The 21,142-nt window shown below is 49.5% G+C and overlaps 1 protein-coding gene across 2 annotated transcripts in view; it reads left to right on the forward strand.

Moving 5' to 3' along the window:
- Positions 1–1,568: 1,568 nt before the first annotated feature.
- Positions 1,569–21,142, forward strand: part of Eml1 (EMAP like 1) — a 169,390-nt gene continuing 149,816 nt past the window's right edge. The window contains exon 1 of one of the 2 annotated variants that reach the window (XM_021178556.2): positions 1,569–1,763. In XM_021178556.2, coding sequence (XP_021034215.1) covers positions 1,736–1,763 — 28 coding nt within the window. In that variant the 5' untranslated portion in view covers positions 1,569–1,735. The remainder of the gene's footprint in view (positions 1,764–21,142) is intronic. The other variant, XM_029484428.1, reaches the window with a different exon arrangement.

A 21,142-nucleotide genomic window follows, 5' to 3' on the forward strand; every position in this document is an offset into this window, starting at 1 on the left:
CCTCTGTGGTCTCTGAGTTAGAAAAGGCCTCAGTGCCCATGCAAGACTTTCCAGGGGGGGGGGCCCAGAACTAGTTTTTTTTTCCTTTTGAGGTTCAGTGACCCTCAGTATCAGTATCTGACTCCTCCTCTTGGACGCTCGCCTGGCTTCTCCTGCCTTGATTTCTTTCCTCTGCAGGAAAATATACTTTCTGCCTGGACAGTGCAGTTACCTTCAGCCTGTACTGGGGACCCCTGCCATCCCCTGCTGGGGACTGTCCCTTCTTCCTTTGTACCTTCTGGCTCACATTCCTGGAATGGAGCCTAGAGCCAAACAACTCTATGCTTTCATGGGAAAGCATGAAAACTTTCTCCAGGGGCTGGCGAGATGGCTCAGCGTGTAAGAGCACTGACTGCTCTTCCGAAGGTCCTGAGTTCAAGTCCCAGCCACCACATGGTGGCTCACAACCACCTGTAATGAGATCTGACACCCTCTTCTGGTGTGACTAAAGATAGCTACAGTGTACTTATGTATAATATAATAAATCTTTGGGCCGGAGCAAGCAGGGACTGAGCGAGCAGGGTTGACCTGAGAGAGCGGGGCCAACCGGAGTGAGCAGACTTGACAGAAGCAGAGGTCCTTAATTCAATTCCCAGCAACCACATGAAGGCTCACAACCATCTGTACAGCTACGGTGTACTCATAGACATAAAATAAACAAATAAATCTTTAAAAAAGAAAGAAAGCATTCCCCCTCTCTCTGGTTGAGACCCTTTTTTTTTCTTTAAGCTGCTTCACTTCATGGGTCTCACAACTGGAATGACCCCTGGTCCCAGGGGTGGGGGGATAAGACTGGGAGTCCAACACTGGGGTGATACCTCTGGGAGCCATGGCCCTACACCAGAACTGCCCCTTTCGGGAACCAGGAGGGGACTCGGTTGACTCTTAGTCAAGCACACAGCAAACACATACTAAATGCTTGTAGCGGTGTGTTCTCTCAATCTCACGTTTCCTGTGTAAGCACAGAAGTTACCTCACTTCCTGCTGGGAGCTCCTTCACACAGCTCCCCAACATGTGTGGAGCAGAAAGTACCCTGTGTGTGTCCAGAAATGTGGGTGCTCTTGGCTAAACAAAGGCAAGGCTTCCTATGCCTTGGAGACAGACAGCCTGGCTCCAGATCCCGGTTACACCCCTAGAGGGCTGGTTTCCCTTCAGGGTCACTTAACCCTGTCTGTGACATGGACCTGATGTGGCTGTCTGGAAAGCTGAGTGAACTGAAGTGTGGGTGACTGTGCTCTGTGTGCCTCTTGGAACCAGCACACACTCACTGGCAGCGTCCCTTGGTATCCTCCTTCACTAAATGCCCATAAATGGTCCTGACTCAGTAGGTGGGACTAGACACCAGGAGAGAGGGAAAAGGCATTCCGTAGTCTCCAGAGCTGGGATTCCAGGGACTGGTCCAGCACCCAGGGGTGCAGTAGCTTCTCAGGCAACATTCTGGGGCTGCTGAGGAGAGGCCCCAGGCAGAGGAGGGCAGTGCCTAGATTTATCCACCAATCGCACAGGTTCCTGGCACGGGGAACACGCTCTTATCTGCCCAGCCCAACATGGGGGGGTGGCCAGGCTGGCGAGGCAGGACACTGCCTAGGGGCTGGACACGGAGCAGTCCCAAGCCAGGCTGGGTGGGTGACGGCTGTTGAGGGCTCTGAGTGTCCCCGCAGGCTGGTGGCCAGCTGGCTGCCCATCTCCCCCACCATGTCGGACGGCGAGGGCCCCTCAGCTGGTGAGTGGCAGTGCTATATTTACCAGCCATGGCTCCGGTTGCAAAGGCAAGGCCTCCGGTCACCAAGGGCACCCGGCCCCCCACGGGCTGCAGGCAGCAGTGAAGTGGGGACCCCTTCTTCTTAGTTTGACTCCTGGGAGCTGCAGCCTAGCGGAGGCAGTTTGAGTTTCAAAGCTCAGCCCTGGCCGCACCCCCTGATTTCCTAGTAGGCTTTAGCAGGAAGCCGTACCTCTAACAAATTCTTGGGCTGTCAGCCTGGAGAAGGAGCAGGGCTGACCACAGGATTCAGGGATCAAGCTGTGGGCTGGGCTTTAGAGTGGGTGCAGGGTGCATGACCTTTGACACCATATGCAACGGAAGGGGTGTAAGCATTAAGCTGGGACAATCTCGCAGGTCCTGGGAGGTTTTCTGGGATCCTGAGCCCACTGGGATGTTCTGATTACTCCACCAGTGTGAGATCAGCTCCTGAGGATTCCTGCTGGGCTGCATGGAGGTGGCTGGGGATACAGGTGTGAGGAGATGCAGTTGGAATCCAGGTCCTACCCATATACCCTGATGTGTAGTGGGGATTGGCTACCTGAAATAGTAGAAGCTGAGAACTACACACTCAGTGTTTACCATGGGGCTCTGGAGGAAGTGGTCCAGGCTACCGTCTTGAGCAGCTGGTTTAATGTCTCTGAGCTTCAGTGTCTGTAGGTGACAATGAGAACAGATGTGGCTACGCACCTACCGTGCGGTTTGCGAAAATTACAATAATGTACAAAAGTGTCTGCTGGTGTCAGTGTATCGTGAGTGCAGCGGTTCTTCTGAGACAGGATAAGTAGGTACTGCGAGCAGATGCTCAGTAGCACACATGGCCTGGGCATCGTCCCTTGATGTCCTTAGTTAAGACATGGCTCAGCTCTGGCCCATAGTCTTTATCCTAAAACCTCACCTTGGTGATTCTTCAGCATTCACAGGCATGCCAGGCTGCCCCGGGAGGCCCTGTGGTATCTGACGGACATTCCGGGCCTGGCTCTGTATGTGCCTGTGTGTCAGGAGGGAGACATGGACAAAAGCAGGCTGCCCTCGCCTGCTTCCACCGGGTGCCAGCAGAGCTGGCCGCCAAGCTTTACTCCTATGGTTGCGGAGGCCACCAGTGTCTGGGGAGCTGCCAGCGTCCGTCGCTGGCTGGCCTGGCCCCACACCTGACACAAACCCGGAATAGCTCTCCCTGCATCAGGGACAGAGCCCTAGTTTTAGCAGTCTGTAAAGCCACCCGTAGGTAGAGTATTTCAGGAAGGCTAAGACAATATTTAGGCTGCCAGGATTGTGGTACGGCACCGAGTGTACATGGTATGTGAAGCCTGGGGCCAGGAGAGGACTTATACTCTTTTTCTCTTCTTTGTCTGGGGGTGGGGTCAGTACTGGTTTGCTTTGTCCTGGCTCAGCTCTGACAAGAGACCCTGTGCAAGCTCTTGGAATCATTGTTATTGTTATGGCTGTAAAATGCAGTGCCGTGCTCTTTGTCTTCCTTCTATGGGTCTGACACAGAGCCTCATCTGAGAATATAAGCAGGTCCTCCTGAGGAGGCTGAGACAGGAGGATTTCAAGTTTTAGGCCAGCCTCAGCTACACAGAGAGATTGCGTCTCAAAAACCCGAAACAACAGAAAGCAAAATGGAGAGAGAAGAGAGAGAGAGAGAGAGAGAGAGAGAGAGAGAGAGAGAGAGAGAGAGAGAGAGAGAGAGCGCTTTTCCCAGACAACAACAACAAAACCAAACTAGACTAAGGCTGCAGCCTGCAGCGGAGGAGACTCTCTCTGTTTAGAAGTCTCCTGGAATTCATCTCCAGACATTCAGGCTTCTCTGGGATGCCTGCCTCCAGCAACAGATCCAGGAAGCTCAGTGGAATCTCCCTGTTGTCCCTAACTGGTCTCAGGGCCTGTAAAAACAGTCTCAACATTCATGAGGCTTGTGAGCCCTTGGGCAAATCCATTCAAAGGGGCCAGCGAAGGGACTCTGTTCTTCTTAACGCAATAAGAGTAAAAGAATCCAAAACTTGTAGCACCATTAAAACGATGCCAGTCTTTGTTAGCAGTGTGAGGGGGTTTATAGTTCAGGCAATAAATAAGCTACAGGGCAGAAAATGGAATAACGATACCCAGACACCTTCCTAGTCCTGGGTGTTTTGGACGTGCCATTTACTGCCTAGAGGCAAATGGCATGACTCCACTGTTCAGGCAAGGGAGATGAAGTCCAGCGGGCAGATGACATGCCCAAGGTCATCGACTGCTGTAGGGTCTAGCAGAGGCTGGACCCAGCACCCCTATTCTCTGTGCTGGGTCTGTCTTTGTCCCCAGGTTAGGACCTTTATTCCAGGAGTGTCATCTTGCCTTCAGCCACACCCCTTCTTTTCAGAGATTGCTAGGTAGCTCAACACTGCCTCCAATCATCTGGAGCCTGTAAAAAAATGTGGTACCTTGTTAGGACATGGGAGGAAATTCCGTCAAGAGGGGAGCACAGCGGGCGGGCGGCACAGGCCCTGGGATTTATGGCCTTAGGCCTGGGCGGGCAAGCCTACAGGAGGCTTAAGGTTACCCAGGAGTCAGCATTGTATTTATAGCAGGAACTACCGACCCACTGAAGGCACAGCTTTTTCAACGCTTGTGTTTCAGACTAGACTCTACTCCTTGGGTGCAAGGGGTTCCTGGATGCACCACGTCACCAAACCAAGCGTTAGTTTCATCAGTGGTAAAATAGAGACATGCCCCATTTCTCATTGGGTCTGCACTTAGCACCTTCTGGACATACAAAGTGACTTATTCCATACAGTCCAACATTCAGTCCCTTTTGGTAGGAGGAGCTGGCAGGCCTCTGGGCTGTCAGTTTCTCTGTGCTTAGGAGGGGAAACAAAGTAACCAAGCAAGTCTGAGCGTCAAGAGCAGGGTGCTACAATATCAGAGAGCAATGAAAGTAGTCTAACCAGCTCAGGGTTCAAATCTCTGCTCCCACTCACTGGCTCGGTGGCCTTGGGCAAGACACTTACCTGATGGGTGAACATTTGTCCTGTTAGAGAGCATGTCTGGGGTGGGGGGGGGACTCTGTTTGTGGTGGTGGACAGTAGCTGGGTGTGTGTGGGGACAGTAGCGGAGTGTGCATCTGGTTGTTGTGTGACTCTGTTTCCTTCCATATAGTGTCTGCCAATTCCAGTGCAGCCACGCCACTTGTCCCTGGAGAGATGGCTGCTCTTGATACTCTTGTTGGGGGAGGGTTGCTCTATCAAGGTCAGCTCCCTTCATACTACATTGCCAAGAGATTCTCTAAGAAGGCCCTGACATCCTCGCAGGGTCTCCTGATCCTCATCTCTTAAAGCACTTGGCTCTCTGCCTCAATTCAGAGGCTTTGCCCCAAGCCTAGGGCCGGAAGACACTGAGGAGCCATCCATAACTCACCTGCTTCCTCCAGGCCCATGAGAGACCCGGTTGCTTTCTCCCAAGGCCTCATGTGGGGTCCCTAAACAGGCACTGAGACAGCCTCCACCTCCTTCCTTACCCCGGCTTGACTTGAGTTTCTCCCTGGAGACTCCTCAAATCCACGCTGCCCAAGACTCCAGAGCAGCTGTGCAGACCTCAGAGGACAGGCCTGACAGCTGTCTCTGCCCTGGATTCCGGGTAGGCAGACACTGTGAAAGGGGCAAAGAGGACCCAGGAGTGACTCTGGGACATAGAGGAGGCCTTCACGATAACTTCAGGCCACTGACTGTAGAAAAGTTTGGCTGGGCTAGCCTGGGTTACTCTGAGGATCTGAGTCAAGCTCCCTGCCTTGTGCTTCTCAAGACTCACGAGCTGGGCTCACAACAGCAAGAGGAGGTGTCATGCCCAAGTTGCAGAGGCCCCAAAGACAACCGAGGAGCCATTTGTGATGTAAACACATAAGAGTCTTTATTAGCTCTCAAACAAGGACTCTCGTGAACCTCATTACAGCAGGTCACAGAGAGCCCGAGTCTAGGGGTGCAGGGTATTATTGTAGTGACATCAAGCTTGGGGAATTTCTATATGGGTCAGCAAGATAATCTCTTAAAAACTACATTTCTGGAGTAATCTTTAGGAACTGAACACGGAGGCAAACCTGACAAACAGGATGGCTAGGTTATCTATTCTCTGCAGGATGTCTCGAGTTATCTCTATGAACCTTGACCCTGCCGTTGGGATGTTTGCTCAAGTGGACTTCATGGTTTTCTTTCTGGAATTGGAGTTTAGCCCCTGGTCTCCCACAAAATGGAGTTTCTTCCAAAGCGGAGTTGGTTGGGCTTTGCAGAGAGGGATGTGATCTCTGTGTTCCCAAGGCTGAGAGACAGCAAAACAGCCTAGGTTCCCCCCCTCTGTGGCTGCTGACTGGATGATTGACACTCTGCGTTGGAGCCTGGTAAGCATCTCTGGAGGAGGTGCCCAAGCACTCTGCTAGTCTGCTTTCTGCGACAGTAACAAAGTCCCAAGACTAACACATCACAAAGAGGAAAGGGCCATTTTGGCTTCACCGTAGGGCCTCAGCACATGGTCACTTGGAATTGTGACTCTGGGCCTGTGGCGGGCAGGACATTGTGGTGTGAACACAGGAAGCAGAGGGGGGTGGGAGAGGGGATAGGGTCCTAATATTTCTAGGTCACATCCCACTAAGGGACACTCAAGATGCAAACCACAAAGCTGGCTGGGACACTGTTCTTAGAGGGTGGTCTCTGGGCCCTGAGATGGCTTCCTGATGTCCCTCTGCCTAGTCAGGTAACTGCAATCAGGATTTGTTCTATAGGTAGAAGGGAGCCAGGGAGGCCACTGCAACCAGGAGGGACCTGGATGTTTGATGTGCTGTGGACAGAGGCACTGGAAAAAGAGGTTAAGAGGTGGGGGAGGAGCCAGCAGGACTTCAACAGCTTTCTTCTCCTCCTCCTTCTCCTCCGCTTCCTCCTTCTCCTCTTCCTCCTTTTCTTCCTCCCTCTTCCTTCTCCTCCTTCTCTTCCTCTTTCTCTTCCTCTTCTTCTTCCTTTTCCTCCTCTTCCTCCTCTTCTTCCTCCTTTTCCTCCTCTTCCTCCTCCTCCTCTTCCCCTTCTCTTTGTCACCCTTCTCCTCCCGGCCTTTCTTTTTTTTAAAAGATTATATTTATTTATTATATATAGTAAGTACACTGTCTTCAGACACTCCAGAAGAGGGCATCAGATCTCATTACGGATGGTTGTGAGCCACCATGTGGTTGCTGGGAATTGAACTCAGAACCTTTAGAAGATCAGTCAGTGCTCTAAACCGCAGAGCCATCTCTCCAGCCCCTCTCCTCCACTTCTGTATTCTCTCATTCATCACATCCTGATGCCAGTTTCCCTTCCCTCTGCTCCTCCCTGTCTACCTCCATTCCAGCCAGCAGAACTTCTTAGTTTCAGCTGTGAGGTGGAGGTGACACTGTGACATTGGGATGTTGTAGGGATCTCATGAAATGATGCCTGTCACTTCCCTATAAATGAGGAGTCTGGGAGAGGCAGGAGGGAGGAGGTGGCTCTCTTTAAATGATCGCTGCAGTTGTGGTGAACACTCAAGATACAGCTGACACGGAGGGATTGACCTGAGCATCACCGCACTGCCTCCTGGGAGATGTCGGGTGTGGCGAGAGCAGTTACAGGTGGAAGTCCTGGATGGGTTCTCTCATTGCTGTCCTTTATCATATTTATATCACACTTTCGGCTTATAGTCTCCACAGTATGCAGGGGGAAACTGAGCCCAAGAGAGAAAGAAAGACCGGCGATGGCCCTGTGAACCATTCTCAGGGCGCTTGCTCTCTCTAACAGGTCCCACCACACCCCAACACTGTGCTAAGGGATCTCACTCTCTCCTTCCTGTTCAAAGCCAGGCCACTGGCAGACACGGGAGGAGGGTCTGCCTTCTTCAGGGACCCTTCCCTGAGATTTGCAGCTCTAGGGGCCCTGCATGTTGGAGCACCCCTCTACCTCCTGCTATCTCACTGGGCAGTATTCCTGAAGAATGCCAGCCCAGCCTGTCCTGTGCTTCGTGCCCCTTGTGGGAGTGCTGAGGTATTGGGTGTTTGGGGACAACTGGCGCCCTCATTATCCTGCGTTCTGGGGTAGGCCTCTTTCTCTTTCTGGATTCAGGGAAGTTATGTGCTGTATTTGACACTCACTGGTCCCAAATCCCTCAGGATAGCTCCCCCCCCCCCATGTGTAGGGCTCATGCAGGCTCAGTGTGGGCCTCACACATGATCTTAACTCTTAGCAACATATGAATGAATTCTCATTGCTTGAACCCTGCTTCAGTGTCTCCAGAACCCACGAGGACTTCCTGTTTACAGGAAGAAACACAGGGCAAGCATACAGGGAAGCTGTTAGATCTTCAATATGGGAATCTTGGGTCAAGTGGAATTGAGCCTGGTTGAGAGAGCAAGATGTTTTATTTGTTTGAATTTATTATATCTTGTTTATTCATTTTGCATGTATATGTGTGTGCATAGTTTGGATGTGTGCCATATGTATATGTGGTGATCAGGAGACAGCTTGTCTGAGTGGGTTCTCTCCTTCTACCACGTGGGTCCCAGGAGTTACACTCAGTTTATCAGGCTTGGAGGAAGCGCCTTTACCCACTGAGACACCTTGCTAGGCTCTGTATTTTTACTTTTTTCACTGTGTGTGTGTGTGTGTGTGCATGCGTGCGCTTGCACGTGCGCATACCTATGGTCAGGGGACAATGTAAAGGAGCCAGTTCCCTTCATCTAACTTGTGGCCCATCAGCTTGACAGCAAGCGCCTTTATCTCCTGTGCCATCTCACCAGGTTCATTTATTGTATTTTTTTTTTAAAGAAAGTTATTAGCATTTTGAACCCCAGACTATTTTATTCTTGAGATTATACAGTCTAAATAAGCTCCGGAAGTCGCTGAGGCAGGTTTAACCTATCAGTGGCTACCCAGGCAGTGCCTCACACCTTTGCTCTTTCCATTTTGCTTTCGAGGTTGACACTCGTGACCTCTTGGGTGTCACTGACAGCACTGAAAGTCCAGACATGCTCAGTTTGCTGTGGAAAACACAAATGGCAGTGGTTCGTAGTGGTACAGGGTCTTCATTCATGCCAAGTTCATTCTAGTCTGGTTCAGGTAGATCCAGACCCTTACACAGAAGCATCTATTGGGATACTTCCATACCGACCCGGGTCCAGAGAGCAGAGACACCGGCATGGCCAATCATACGGCCCCACAAGAAGTGATGGGCATGGCTATGCTGGCATCTCATTGGCCAAAGCATGTCACATGACGTACATGAAGGCAGAGGGTGGGTGTCTGAGTGAGTAGTAGTAGTAGTAGTAGTAGTAGTTATTTCCCTGTTGTTTCCCCCCTTCAACATTTTTTGTAACTCTAGGGTAATCCACTTCAATTACGAAAAGCTCAGAGCACATTGTGTAAACCGCGGCTAGCAGACTGGTGCGTTGTAGGTCACATGACTCTCAAAATGCCAATCATTCAAAGCGAGGGGCGAGAATTTTCAAGCCATCTTGCTCTCCCACAGACGTGAATTTGCACTTAAAAGCACAAAAATATCCATTCGTCTGTTCATGGACACTTAGGCTGCTTCTGTCTCTTGGCTGTCTTGACAGCGCTGCCTGGAGTGCAGATGTCCCAAACAGGCTGATTCCACTTCCCCAGGAGTGAGATGTCTGGATCAGATGGTGTGTCTATTTTTAATTTTTTGAGAGACTATACTGATTTTCATAGTGGCTGGACTAGCTCATATTCCCACCAGCCATGGATGGTGAGGGCTCCTCTGTATGTAGCCTTTCAACTTTTAAAAATGTTTTGTATAGTTTGTGTGTGTGTGTGTGTGTGTACAGATGATGTGTGTTTATGCATAAGTGATATGCGTGTGTGTAGGTACATGGTGTGTGTGTGTGTGTTTGTGTGTGTATGTGTGTGGCCACCTGTGCTTGAGCACATGGGTGGGGTCAGAGAACAACCTGAGTCCATTTTTCTCCATTCACATTTACAAAGGCTCTTTCTTGACTTTGAACTTGGGGTTTTGGGCCTGCGAGGCGAGTGCATCTCTCTGGTCTCTTTTCTCATTGATCCCAGCCCTTCTAACAGGTGTGAGGTGATGGCTTTCTGTTATTTCTGCATTGCTCTGGTGATCTCTGGTGCTGAGGGTGTTTGCACATACCCCATGGCTGTCTGAACGTCCTCTTTTGAGAAGCATCGGGTCTGGCTCCCCGTTCTGTATTTGGATTGCTTGGTTCTTCACTGCACATACCCCATGGCTGTCTGAACGTCCTCTTTTGAGAAGCATCAGGTCTGGCTCCCCATTCTGTATTTGGATTGCTTGGTTCTTCACTATGAAGCTATCTGAGTTTCTTTCTTTCTTTGATCCTTTATTATTTAATTTTTTTAGTTTTTAGGGTTTTTTTTGTGTGTGACAGGGTCTTAGAACTCACTCCGTAGACCAGGCTCACCTTAAATTCAGAGCTTTTCCTGCCTCTGCCTCCCCAGTGCTGGTACTAAAGGGATGCACCACCACTCTTCAAGGTTCTTTTTAATTTAATTAAAATATATATTTTTAATGAGCCAGGGTCTATGCTGTAATCCAGGCTGGTCTGTAGCCCACTATGTAGCCCAGGCTAGCCTCAAAATCACAGCACTCCTCTTGCCCCATCGCTGAGATTATAGGCGTGAACCATGCCATTTGGCTTGGACTGCTTTCTTTCTAAGATGCCCTTCTCCCTCCCCCTCTCTCCTTTCCTCTTTCCTCTTGGTATGTCTGAGTGTATAGTCATGTACATGAGGGTGCCTAAGGCAGCCAGGAAAGTGTCAGACCCCTTGGAGCTGGAGTTAGAGGTAGTTGTGAACTCCCTGATGTGAGTCCTCTCCAAGAGATGTACATGCTTAGCCCCTGAGCCATCCTTCCAGCCCCATGGATTTCTTATGTGTCCTGCACATTAATCCTCGGTTAGATGTATACAGCGACCCTTAGCCACCCTTCCATAACCCCCGAGGATACCAGGATCTAAGGATTCTCAAGTTGCTATAGAAACGATGCGGTATTTGCATACAGCTTACTAATCCTCCAGAGTACTTCACATCATCTCTAGGTGACTTACACTTCCTGCCACTGTGCAGAGATTATGAAAGCTGCCACACTGTGCTGTCTAGGAAGAAATGACAAGGTGTCCAATAAATGAGACCGTAGGCCTAACTATGTAGCACATGCCAGCTATGCCACGAGGCTTTGCTTTTGGATACCGTTTCCCAGTTGGTTGGATCCACAGATGCAGCAGGCAGGGACACAGAGGTTGACTGTACTTTGCAGGTATCTCATGGCGATCGATCATACGCTGTCCTGGAGTTGGTCCCCGCCTCGTATGTAGATTGTTTCCTTTGCTCTACAGCAGCTTGTTCATGGGATATGACCCCTCCCACTCGGCTGTTTACGCGTTTGTTACCGATGCTTTTGAGATATTATTGGAAAAAAAAATCCTTGCGCGGAATGATGAGTACATTGGTAGATGAATGGATAAAGAGGGGTGGGCTATTATGATAGAATGTTAGTCAGTCGTGAAAAGGACGGAAAGCCAGCCATTTTTGACTATGTAGAATGGAATCATGTTACTCAACATAATATTGAGTCTAGCCTCAAAAGACAAATACCATCTCACTCTTAGGGAATCTAAAAGAATTGACATGTAGATATGGAGTGTAGCGTGGTGCTTACCAGAGGGTGGGGCAGGGAACAGGGAGAGGGGCGGGGAGCAGGGAAAGGGGCGGGGCTCACGGAGTGGGGCGGGGCTCGGGGCGGGGCTCGGGGTTCAGGGCGGAGCTCAGGGAGAGGGTTGCGGAGAGGGGCGGGGCTCAGGGAGCTGGGAGAGAGGCGTGGAGAACCGTGGACAAGAGAACAGAATGTTAGTGAGGCTGAAGAAGTGCATTCCAGATCTGTGAACCCCAAGGTGATTGTTACTAAGGATAGCATACTGCGTACATGAAAAGTTGAGTGGATGGTGAGGCTCTCAGTATTAGACAGCTACGTGAGGTGGTCTGTTTGGTCATTGCTAGATTTATCCATGCCGCAATAGCGCGCAGACTTCAGAACATCCTGCGGCACACATTAAATCACATGTAAAGTAGTTTGCTTATTTTAGTTGAAAAGAAAAAACCAGAACAGAGACACGTAGAGAGCCCAGGGCACGCCAAGACAGCAGAAGACCATGTACTCGCCAAGGAGAGATTAGACACACTCAATCTCAGTCCTTTGGTCACAGAGTTGTGAGGCAAAAGAGTTATGTTGTCTCAGAGAGAGAAAAAGAAAAACAAAAAAATCAATTTCTGAAAGATTTGGTTCCAGGACCAGCAAGAAGCAACAGAGCTAGGGGAGACATTAGCTGTTGATGGTCAAGAGTCTCTCTTTACCAGCTGAGAAGTCTTCTCTCCAGTTTCAAAAGTCTCTTTTAATGTTCTGTTTGGTAAGGGGCAAGAGAGACAGTGCGGGGCATGAGGCTTGGAACAGATCAAGGGGTGTCACACCAGGGAGCTCAGAAGGGAATGGTTATAGGAAAAAGTGGGAATGGTCTGGGTAAACTTTGGGATAGTCTGTGTTGTGGCTCCAATAGACACAATTGCACACAATCCGTCGGGGTCCACGGTGAACATCTTCACTAGCTTCTATAGTCACAGGCCTGCCATCTCTGCCTGGGAGGCTGGCCCAGAAAGATGAGGCCAGCCTGAACTACAGAGTAAGACCCTGTTTCAACTAACTAAGTAACTAAGTAACTAAGTAACTAGCTAAGCAACTAACCAGCCTAATATTGTTCTGATTTTATTGAAACAAATTTCAATAAAAACTTAAAAGTGTACCAGAGGACAGAGCATAACACGCCTTGGTTCTTGCAAGAGAAGGGCCAGTTTAAAGTACAGTTTTCAGGGCAGGGGAGATGATTCAGTAGGGATGAACGCTTGGTCTTCAAGTATGAGGACTTCAGTTTTAATTCCCAACACCTCTGCAAAAAGCTAGGCATGGCTGTATGTGCCTGGAACCCCAACATTGTGGGTAGAGACAAGAGGATCATGGGAGCTGGCACGGTGATCAGCCTAGCAGAAATGGTGAACTTCCGGTTTGATGAGTGACCCAAGCTCTGGATGTATGAGCATCTGATACTGACACACATGTAACACGCACACGCACAGATTTTTTTCCAGCCTACATGATGTTTGTGAACCCTTCCCTAAGGCTGTATGATGTCACCAGAAACAGGGCTGGGATTGTAGGTGGGGCTGGGATTGTAGGTGGGGCTCTGCTGTGACCACACAGTGTTTGTGCTGTCCTGCACTGGCTCTAACCACTGTCTAAGGCCTTACCTTAACATTTCCAGTGGGAAAGTGTAAGTATTGGAACAGTTGCCACAAACACACTTCCAGTCCCCTTGCTCTGAGGGCAGAGCTCAGTCTGACTCCACATTATTTTCCAAGTGTTATGAACTTCCGGGGGCCCTGCCCAAGTCTTTTGGGGTTCAAAGCTGAGGTGGAACACACCACTGGAGGAAGGTCAAAAGACTGATGATCGTTGGCCTTGTAACTCTCTCTCACTGTACTGGGGGCCAAAAGCCGACGGCCTCTAGAAACCTAACACTCTCTTGCTTATTCTGCAGCTGAAAACTGCTGGCTTCTTTTCTCTTTAACTCTTTGTGCTTAACCAAGCATGGGTTCTGGCTGTTTAACACATGCTATTTAGCAGTGGGGAATTGAGTAAAAGGATTTATTGATAGAGTTCCTTTCCCTGGCATGTCAGCCAGAAGCCTCTCAGAGCTCATTAACTCTTCTTGAACCAGAGAGAAGAGAAAGGAAAGGGATGAAGAAGCCACTCACACAGACAACACACACCACTTTTCTTTATTGCTTTCAGCCTTTTTATAGCTTTTTAGACAGAAAGGTCTCTATGCAAGAAGAATTACCTCAGAGATAAAAGGTTACATAAAAGAGCAGTTACAGAAAGGTATCAATAACAATTTCAAAGCAATGTTTCATACTGTAAGCTCATTAGAAGTTCAAAGCAACAGTTTTTATATTGCCTTATCAATAGTGCACACCTGTGGCTTTATCCTTGGACCTGAATGGTTTTCCCTTGACACAAATTTGTCCTAAGCTTATCTCTCTTTTTAGTGTAATTATGAAAGATTATTCTATTTCTTATTATGCAGCCTTTAATTACAGTTTATGAGGAGTAGTCACATTCTATTTTTTTTTAAGATTTATTTATTTTATATGTGAGTACACTGTTGCTGTCTTCAGACACACCAGAAGAGGGTATCAGATCCCATTGCAGATGGTTGTCAACCACCATGTGGTTGGTGGAATTGAACTCAGGACCTCTGGAAGAGCAGCGAATGTTCCTAACCACTAAGCCATCTCTCCAGTCCTGCACATTCTAACTTTATTATATCTTTCTAGCAAAACAACTAAAATCATTTCTTAAAAACTTTCTTCCTAAAATTATTTGAATCAAATCAGGATTTCTATAAAATCATTAATTCATCTAAACAGCATTAATTCATGAAAGTTCATCTTCATGTTGGTCTCTAGGAAGTCTTCTCAATAGGGTGGGCTGATGCACAGGAATCCTTCGGGGTTGTGATACTGGCAGGAAATTTATATCAGCTGCAAGAAGCAATCCTGAGACGAAGTGTCTTGGGGCCCTGCCTCAGAGCTCACCCATCATAAACCATACAAAGATGGTGGGCCACCTGCAGGAGGGCCACCTAGCCTTAGCCTTCCCTAGATGGCTCCTGACAATGAGCCACCTGCTCCCTGGGTCCTTGGAAATCAGGGCTTCCTGGAGAGCCTTGGGGTTGAAGCTTGAGGTCTGGCTTGGAGCCAGCTCTGCCTTAAAAGCCCTGGACTCAGGTAAGTCCATTTCCTCCAGGGAGTTTACCACAGGTCCTTGCCAGGAGCACAACACAAAGACAAATGCATCACTTCCCTTTGCCTGAGCCAGGACCAGGGAGGTACCCCCAAAGCTCCAGCCATCTGATAGAGCAGTTGGGGACTGCAGCTGGTTCCCAGCTCAGCCCTACGACCAGCGTAGGCTGAGCAACACCTGTAGCAGTAGGACCCTCTATCCTGTCTAGGACTGGAATGATGTTGCCTGCCACCCCTCCCTCCAGGGCTCACAAGTCCTTACAGAAGGAGGCAGATGGAGCCAGGCTTCTGTTGTCTGTGCACATGTGCCCTGCCCTGAGACAGCCCTTCTCAACTGTTCTTGCTCATCCAGGTTTTCACAACCCTATCAGATGGCACTGGTGCATAAGCTCAGACACTGGGATAAGCACATTTAAACAGACAGACAAACAGGATAAAAAAAAAAAACAAAAACCAAAAAACAACCAAACTAACAAAAAACCTGGGGCTAGTGAGATAGTTGTCAGGAAAGTGTCTGCGGTGCAAGCATGGGGACCCAAGTTCTAGCCCCTCTACCTCCCACTGTAGGATGCTAAGGATCCTAACTGTCCTGGAAAGGTAGAGAGGTTCTTAGAGGACATTGAGCTCTGTCCCGGCCTCAGTCTGTATCCAGGGTGAAGGATCATGGGAGGAGTGGGAGGTAGGGAGTCTGAGAAATACCAGCTGTGGTTCAGTCAGTGGGATCTGAGGGAAGGTCAGGCTTCCTTTAGGGGTGACCTGTGCTTTGTAGATAGTGGAGAAAGGACATGGCTCACAGTTCCAGGATACCCCAGGGACCCAAGAGCACCCCGTTTGTGTTTGTTGATCACTCCTGTGTCAAACCCAGGTTTGCACTAGGCCAGAGTTGACAAAGAAAGCTTGTGAACAGGTCTGGAGATTCTCCTACTGCAGGACCTTAGGAGGAAAAGAGGCCAGCCAGTCCTAAGAGGAGATGGGAGGGCCACACCCAGCTCAGCACCCATGCTTTTCAAAGGCACCAAGTCTGCCTTCTACACCCTGCAGACTGGTTCCCTTGGCTGGCTCTCCACTCTGTGTCCCTATATCCTCTGAAAAGGCAGGTCAGGAGCCATAGGCAGGCGCTGTCCAGAGTCACAGGGTCAGCCCTGTGCCCTGCTCCTCTGACTGCCCTCGGAGTGGCTAAGGCCACCAGATACATTTGCTGAAAGCCTGGCATTCATCCTTCCAAGGGAGCTGTGCTCAGGGTCCTCTGAGACCATCAGAGGAAACAAAATGAATGGCCAGGAACACCTACAGATGCAGGTTCTGTGGGGTAAGTTTTGGGTTCTAATCCTGGCTCCATTGTCCCATTTCTCCATTTTGGGGAGGAGGGTAGCAATTTTCTTGAAATATCGCTCATATGCTATTAGGTTTGGCCATTTGGGGCTGGGGGTGTGGTTTAGTTGGTAGAACGCTCAAGTAGCATGCAGAAATGCCCGACTTCACTCCCCAGCACACACGGTGTGTGCCCGTATCTTAGCATTTGGGAGTTCGGGATAATTCAAGGTCGTCCTTGCTACATATGACGTTTGAGAGCTTTTGGGGGATATATGGGTTCTTTTCTCAAAAGAAGGATAAATGTTCTGCCCTTTATCTGGCTCATTTTGCACTTGTCACCTGAGGGCACCCCATACCCAATAGCACTCACACCTCCCTCTCCTCCCAGCCTCTGGCAGCCTTGAGTCGGGCTTCCTGTTTCTGTGGATTTGACCCCTCTGGACTGCTCACCTGTGCAATGTTGGATGCTGTACAGCCGAGATCTCTCTCGCTTAGGGCAATGTCAGAGTCAGGACACCATCTTACCTCTGTGCGAGGTTCTCTGTGCTGATTGGTCCACTGATGGCTGATGGCTCTGGCTACCACACCCGGCCATGTTGAACCTTTTGAGAACTCATGCTCTAGGCTGTGGCTTGTGGGTACATATTTTTGTGCTCCACTAGCACTGTCATCTGGTGTCTCTGCCTGGACCCCAGTTCCCACAGGAAACTGGGTTATGATTGTCGTCACTCTAAGGAATATGGGGTGTCATCTCTCTGTGATTTTGACTTTGGCTTCTTTGGTGGCTAAGGCTGCTATGCATTTTCTCAAATACTTACTGGGCAATATTTCTTAGCCTTGTGGCCTTAAGCCTCAGTTTGCCTGCCTGTATAAGGGGACAATGACAGTATCTGTTTCCCAAATTTATGGAGTGCCCAGTTCCTGGCCCCAGATGCTTGCCAGTGGACATCATTGCTTGGAGCTGCGCTAGGGTCTTCCCTTCAAAAGCTTAATAGTAGGAGAGAGGGACAAAGCATGTATGTGTACAAAAATCCCATTAGAAAGGGCATCAGGGAAGGTGCTGATGGATGTGGCCCAGCCCTGGGTGATCTTTCCCCCAGCTTTGAAGTACTGCCAGGCTGTGGATGGGCAGGCCAAGACAGACACTCCCCGATGGAATGCCGACGGGCCTGGCTGGCACCAGGCATCTGACAAGGGGACTTGGTCTGTCCTTCTTATAAATAGTTTGGCCACCCGGGGACTTGCTGCAGTGGCTTGTTACAGTTGTGCTGGTCATTGGAGGGCTCTGTTGCTGGGAGCACACGCCTGTGAGGCTGGGCAGCTGTGCCCTATGTTGGGGCACCTGTGGCCTGTGGAGGTGCCATTAGGCTGATTGTGTAGCTGTAACCTGAGCCAGATGGAGGTGAAGGGACTTAATCAGCCTGTCACAGTGGAAACCAATCCACTTGGGAACAGCAAGCTTATTAGGAGGCTCCAGAGAACAGAACCAGGTGGGGAGGAGAGCAGAGTCTCTGAGGAGCCCTGGGTATTCACTGAATCTATTCAGTTGAAAGGAAGCTGATACCCGATGCAGAACTCCTGGCTCTGAGCCAGCTGTTCGTAGATACTGTGGTAGGCTGGGTGCCAGGTTCATTCTCTGTCCCTGGTACTATATTCTGGGCCAAAAAGGTCACAGGTGGAAAGCAGGGAAGGAGGGCAGACCGGAGGGTCCAGATTGACATTGGCACTTGAGTTCTGCCACCTGGTGCCATGCGATCTGTACTTCTCCTGACACTTGTCATGTGTGCAAGAAGAGGCTGGTGTCTGCTATGTCTGAGATGTAAAATGTCCCTATAGCCTCTTGTGTCTGAACACTTTGTCTGCAGATGATGGCACCACTTTGGGAAGCTATGGGTCCTATGGGGTTGGAGCCCATAGAACCCAGAAGAAGTGGGTTCTTGGGGGTCACCTTGAAGGTTAAAATCTAATCCCAGCTTCTGGTCCCAACTGTGCTTAGTGGTGGACCAAAATGTGGGCAAGCCACCCCAGGCTCTTGCTGCCACCATAATATGCCACTCCTGTCTCTGTTTCCCCTCTATTGTGGACTGTACCCTCCCATCCTCCCGGCAAGCAAACAAATCCTTCTCCCCTCCTCCAGCTGCTTCTGTCACTACTACAGTGTCTTAGCACATGGTTACCACAAGCAAATAAAGTAATGTGTGCTCAAAGACCGAGCTGGAGAACTGAGGTCCTTTCAGATCAGCGTTCCTAAAAGCTTCTGATGTATACATTTGACCTGTTGAGACAGAGCTCTGAGGAGAAACAGAAAGGAGAGAGAGAGGCAGAGAGGGAGCCCAGGTGGAGTCAGATCTCACCCCCCTCCAAAGGCAAGGATCTCACCATCTCTGTCTGCAGATGGTTGGTAGATGTCTGCTGAATGTTTCCCATAGGGAGCAGCTGTGCATGCAGTTAGCATGGGGACCACCAAGCTGGAGACAAATTGCCAGGCATTAAAGTCTGCAGGAGTTAGGTGGGTTCAGGCCTCAGAACCCATCAGGCTCATCCCTGCTCCCACACCTCTTATCCTTGCATGGAACCTTCTTGAAGTTCTGAAGGCTGGGTCTGAAGTTAGTGTCCCAGGGCTCAGTCCCGGGTGTTAAGGCTTTCAGTCTCAGGTAGAAGTCCTTCCATGCATCCTGCAGCTGCAACAGGCCTCTCTCCTCTGCTTGTGGCTCTACCCCTCTGTGATGAGGACATTAGTGACAGCCTTGAAGGACCCACCGATAATCCAGGATCATCTCTTCCCTGAAGTTCTAAACTGCCCCCTCACCTCCAACACACACACACACACACACACACACACACACACACACACACACACACTCAAGAGGCTTTTCCAGGGTCAGTGATTAGGACTGGTTTCTCTGAGCTCACTACAGAGCTCACTATAGACAGGAACACAGCTGCAGCTTCCCTGGGGGCTATGGCCAGGGACCTGGGAACATGTCTGGAAGGAGCTCACATTTGTCCCAGGAACAGCAGCTCCATCCTTGCCCACAATACCTGCCTCTTCCTTCTGGCTTGGTCTTGTTCCACCTCCTTATAGCTTGAAGGACAGACATCCTTACCCTGAATGATGTATCTAATAGCTGCATCATATCCTCCCACACTGAAGAAAAGTCAGACCTTCAAGCTCTTGTTTGGGGGCACATAAGGACTGTTTCTGGACTTGGAAACAATTTTATTTTTTGCATATATGTGTATATACATACATATATATATACATATATATATATATATATACACACACACATATATATATATGGTGTGTGTGTGTGTATGTGTGTGTGTGGTGCACATGCAAGTGTGTATGTAGAGGCCTGAAGGCCAAGTTAGGAGTCTTCTTCAATTCCTTCCTGCATTATCCACTGAAGCAGGGTATACCATAAGAATGCAGGGCTTGCCCATACATCCACTGTAGCTGGCCAGAGAGCTGGTCTCTTCTCTTTCCTAATGCTGGGGTTATACATAGGCTGCTATCACCCCATCTGGCTTTTGAATTGGTTCTGGGGAACTGAACTCTGACCTTCATGCTTGAGTGGTAAGTACTTTATCTCCCAAGCCCTAGAAACATTTTTAATCCTTCTGTGAAGCTGGATCCCAAGGCTATTGTCCCCAGAAGTCATATGCTCTGTCCCGTGTGGTCACTACAGTTTGGGCCTCACTGGCCTTTCAGCCCACTAAGCGTTTGTGTCTGGCTCAGGAAAGCTTTGGTGAATGAAGAACCAAGAAATCACAGGTTGTTGAGTACAGCCAGGCCTGCAGTCTGAGCTACTTGGAAGACGGAGGCAGGAGAACTTGTTTGAGCCCAGGAGTTCAAGGCCAAACTGAACAACTTTGCAAGGTAGTATCTAAAACAAAAATCATCTCAGAGAAGTTACAGGGACTGTTTTACATGAGAAGAAGCACAATTGGCCTCTAAGTCTGCATTTGCGGCCTCTGTCCTATAGGCCTGGAGACTGCTTTGAGCACTTAGGAACACCTTATAACTCCTACACGACAAGGTCACCTAGTATTCACATGGTATTAAGTGTTACAAACGACTTGGAAATGACTTAGCAAGGAAGGCTGACTGTAGGCTCTGTAACACTTCCCTGATTCAAATGAGGGATTTAGGGTTTGGTGTATGAGGTATGGGGTGCCTGGAACCCAGTGCCACCAATATGGAGAGACCAGTATATATGTTTTTTGTTGGCAACTAACAGCTCTTCCTTCTCACACATTTCCACCCTCTCTGCAAGGTCAGGCCCTTGAAGTAGGAAAAATCTGAGCCCCCTTAGTAAAAAGACTAAGCCTGGGCCTCTGTTGACCTGAGGTGCCGAGAGAGAGAGCCCGCTAGTAGGCAGTGCGACCTCAAGGGTGGGATACTGCGGCCCCATGGCCTCTAGAGCTTGACCCTGGATGGCCTGTGAACTACAGCTTGCCAAAGGCAATTGTCTCTGTCCTCCCTACCCCCGGGTTCTCTTCAGAGGAGTTGATTTACAGCCCTGAGAAAGTAGAGTCTGTGGGAGAGGATGCATAGGCCTGGTTCCAGGAAGGGTAGCAGCTGCTACCCTTAAAACACACACACACACACACACACACACACACACACACACACACACACACACACATTGTAGGAACCAGGGAGACAACTCAGTAAAGTGCTCACTACACAGGCATTAGGACCTGAGCTGGGGTCCCCAGAACCTGTGTGAAAAGCCGGGCTTGGAGATGTGAACTATGATCCTAGCACTGGGAAGGCAGACATAGGAAGGTCACTGGAGCTTCCTGAACAGCAGCCTAGCTCCAGGCTTGGTGAGTAACCCTGCCTCAAAACCTAAGGTGGGGCCATAGAGAAGGACATCTAGTCTGATGCTGGCTTCCATACACATATAGGCATAGACACAAGAACATATAGACCGTGCACAAAAATGTACGGTTTAGGGCTTCTGCGATATGTAGATGGATAAAGGCTTAAGTTTAACCCTTTGAACCCTCTGACTTCCACATGCACCCACTGAGAAATGCCCTTGTAATAATAAAACAAAAAGTTTTTAAATTAAAAAATACACATTTTCAAGCCGGGCGTGGTGGCGCATGCCTTTAATCCCAGCACTCGGGAGGCAG

This window comes from Mus caroli, chromosome 12 (genome assembly GCF_900094665.2).
Source record: "Mus caroli chromosome 12, CAROLI_EIJ_v1.1, whole genome shotgun sequence".
In the NCBI taxonomy this organism is placed as follows: domain Eukaryota; kingdom Metazoa; phylum Chordata; class Mammalia; order Rodentia; family Muridae; genus Mus; species Mus caroli.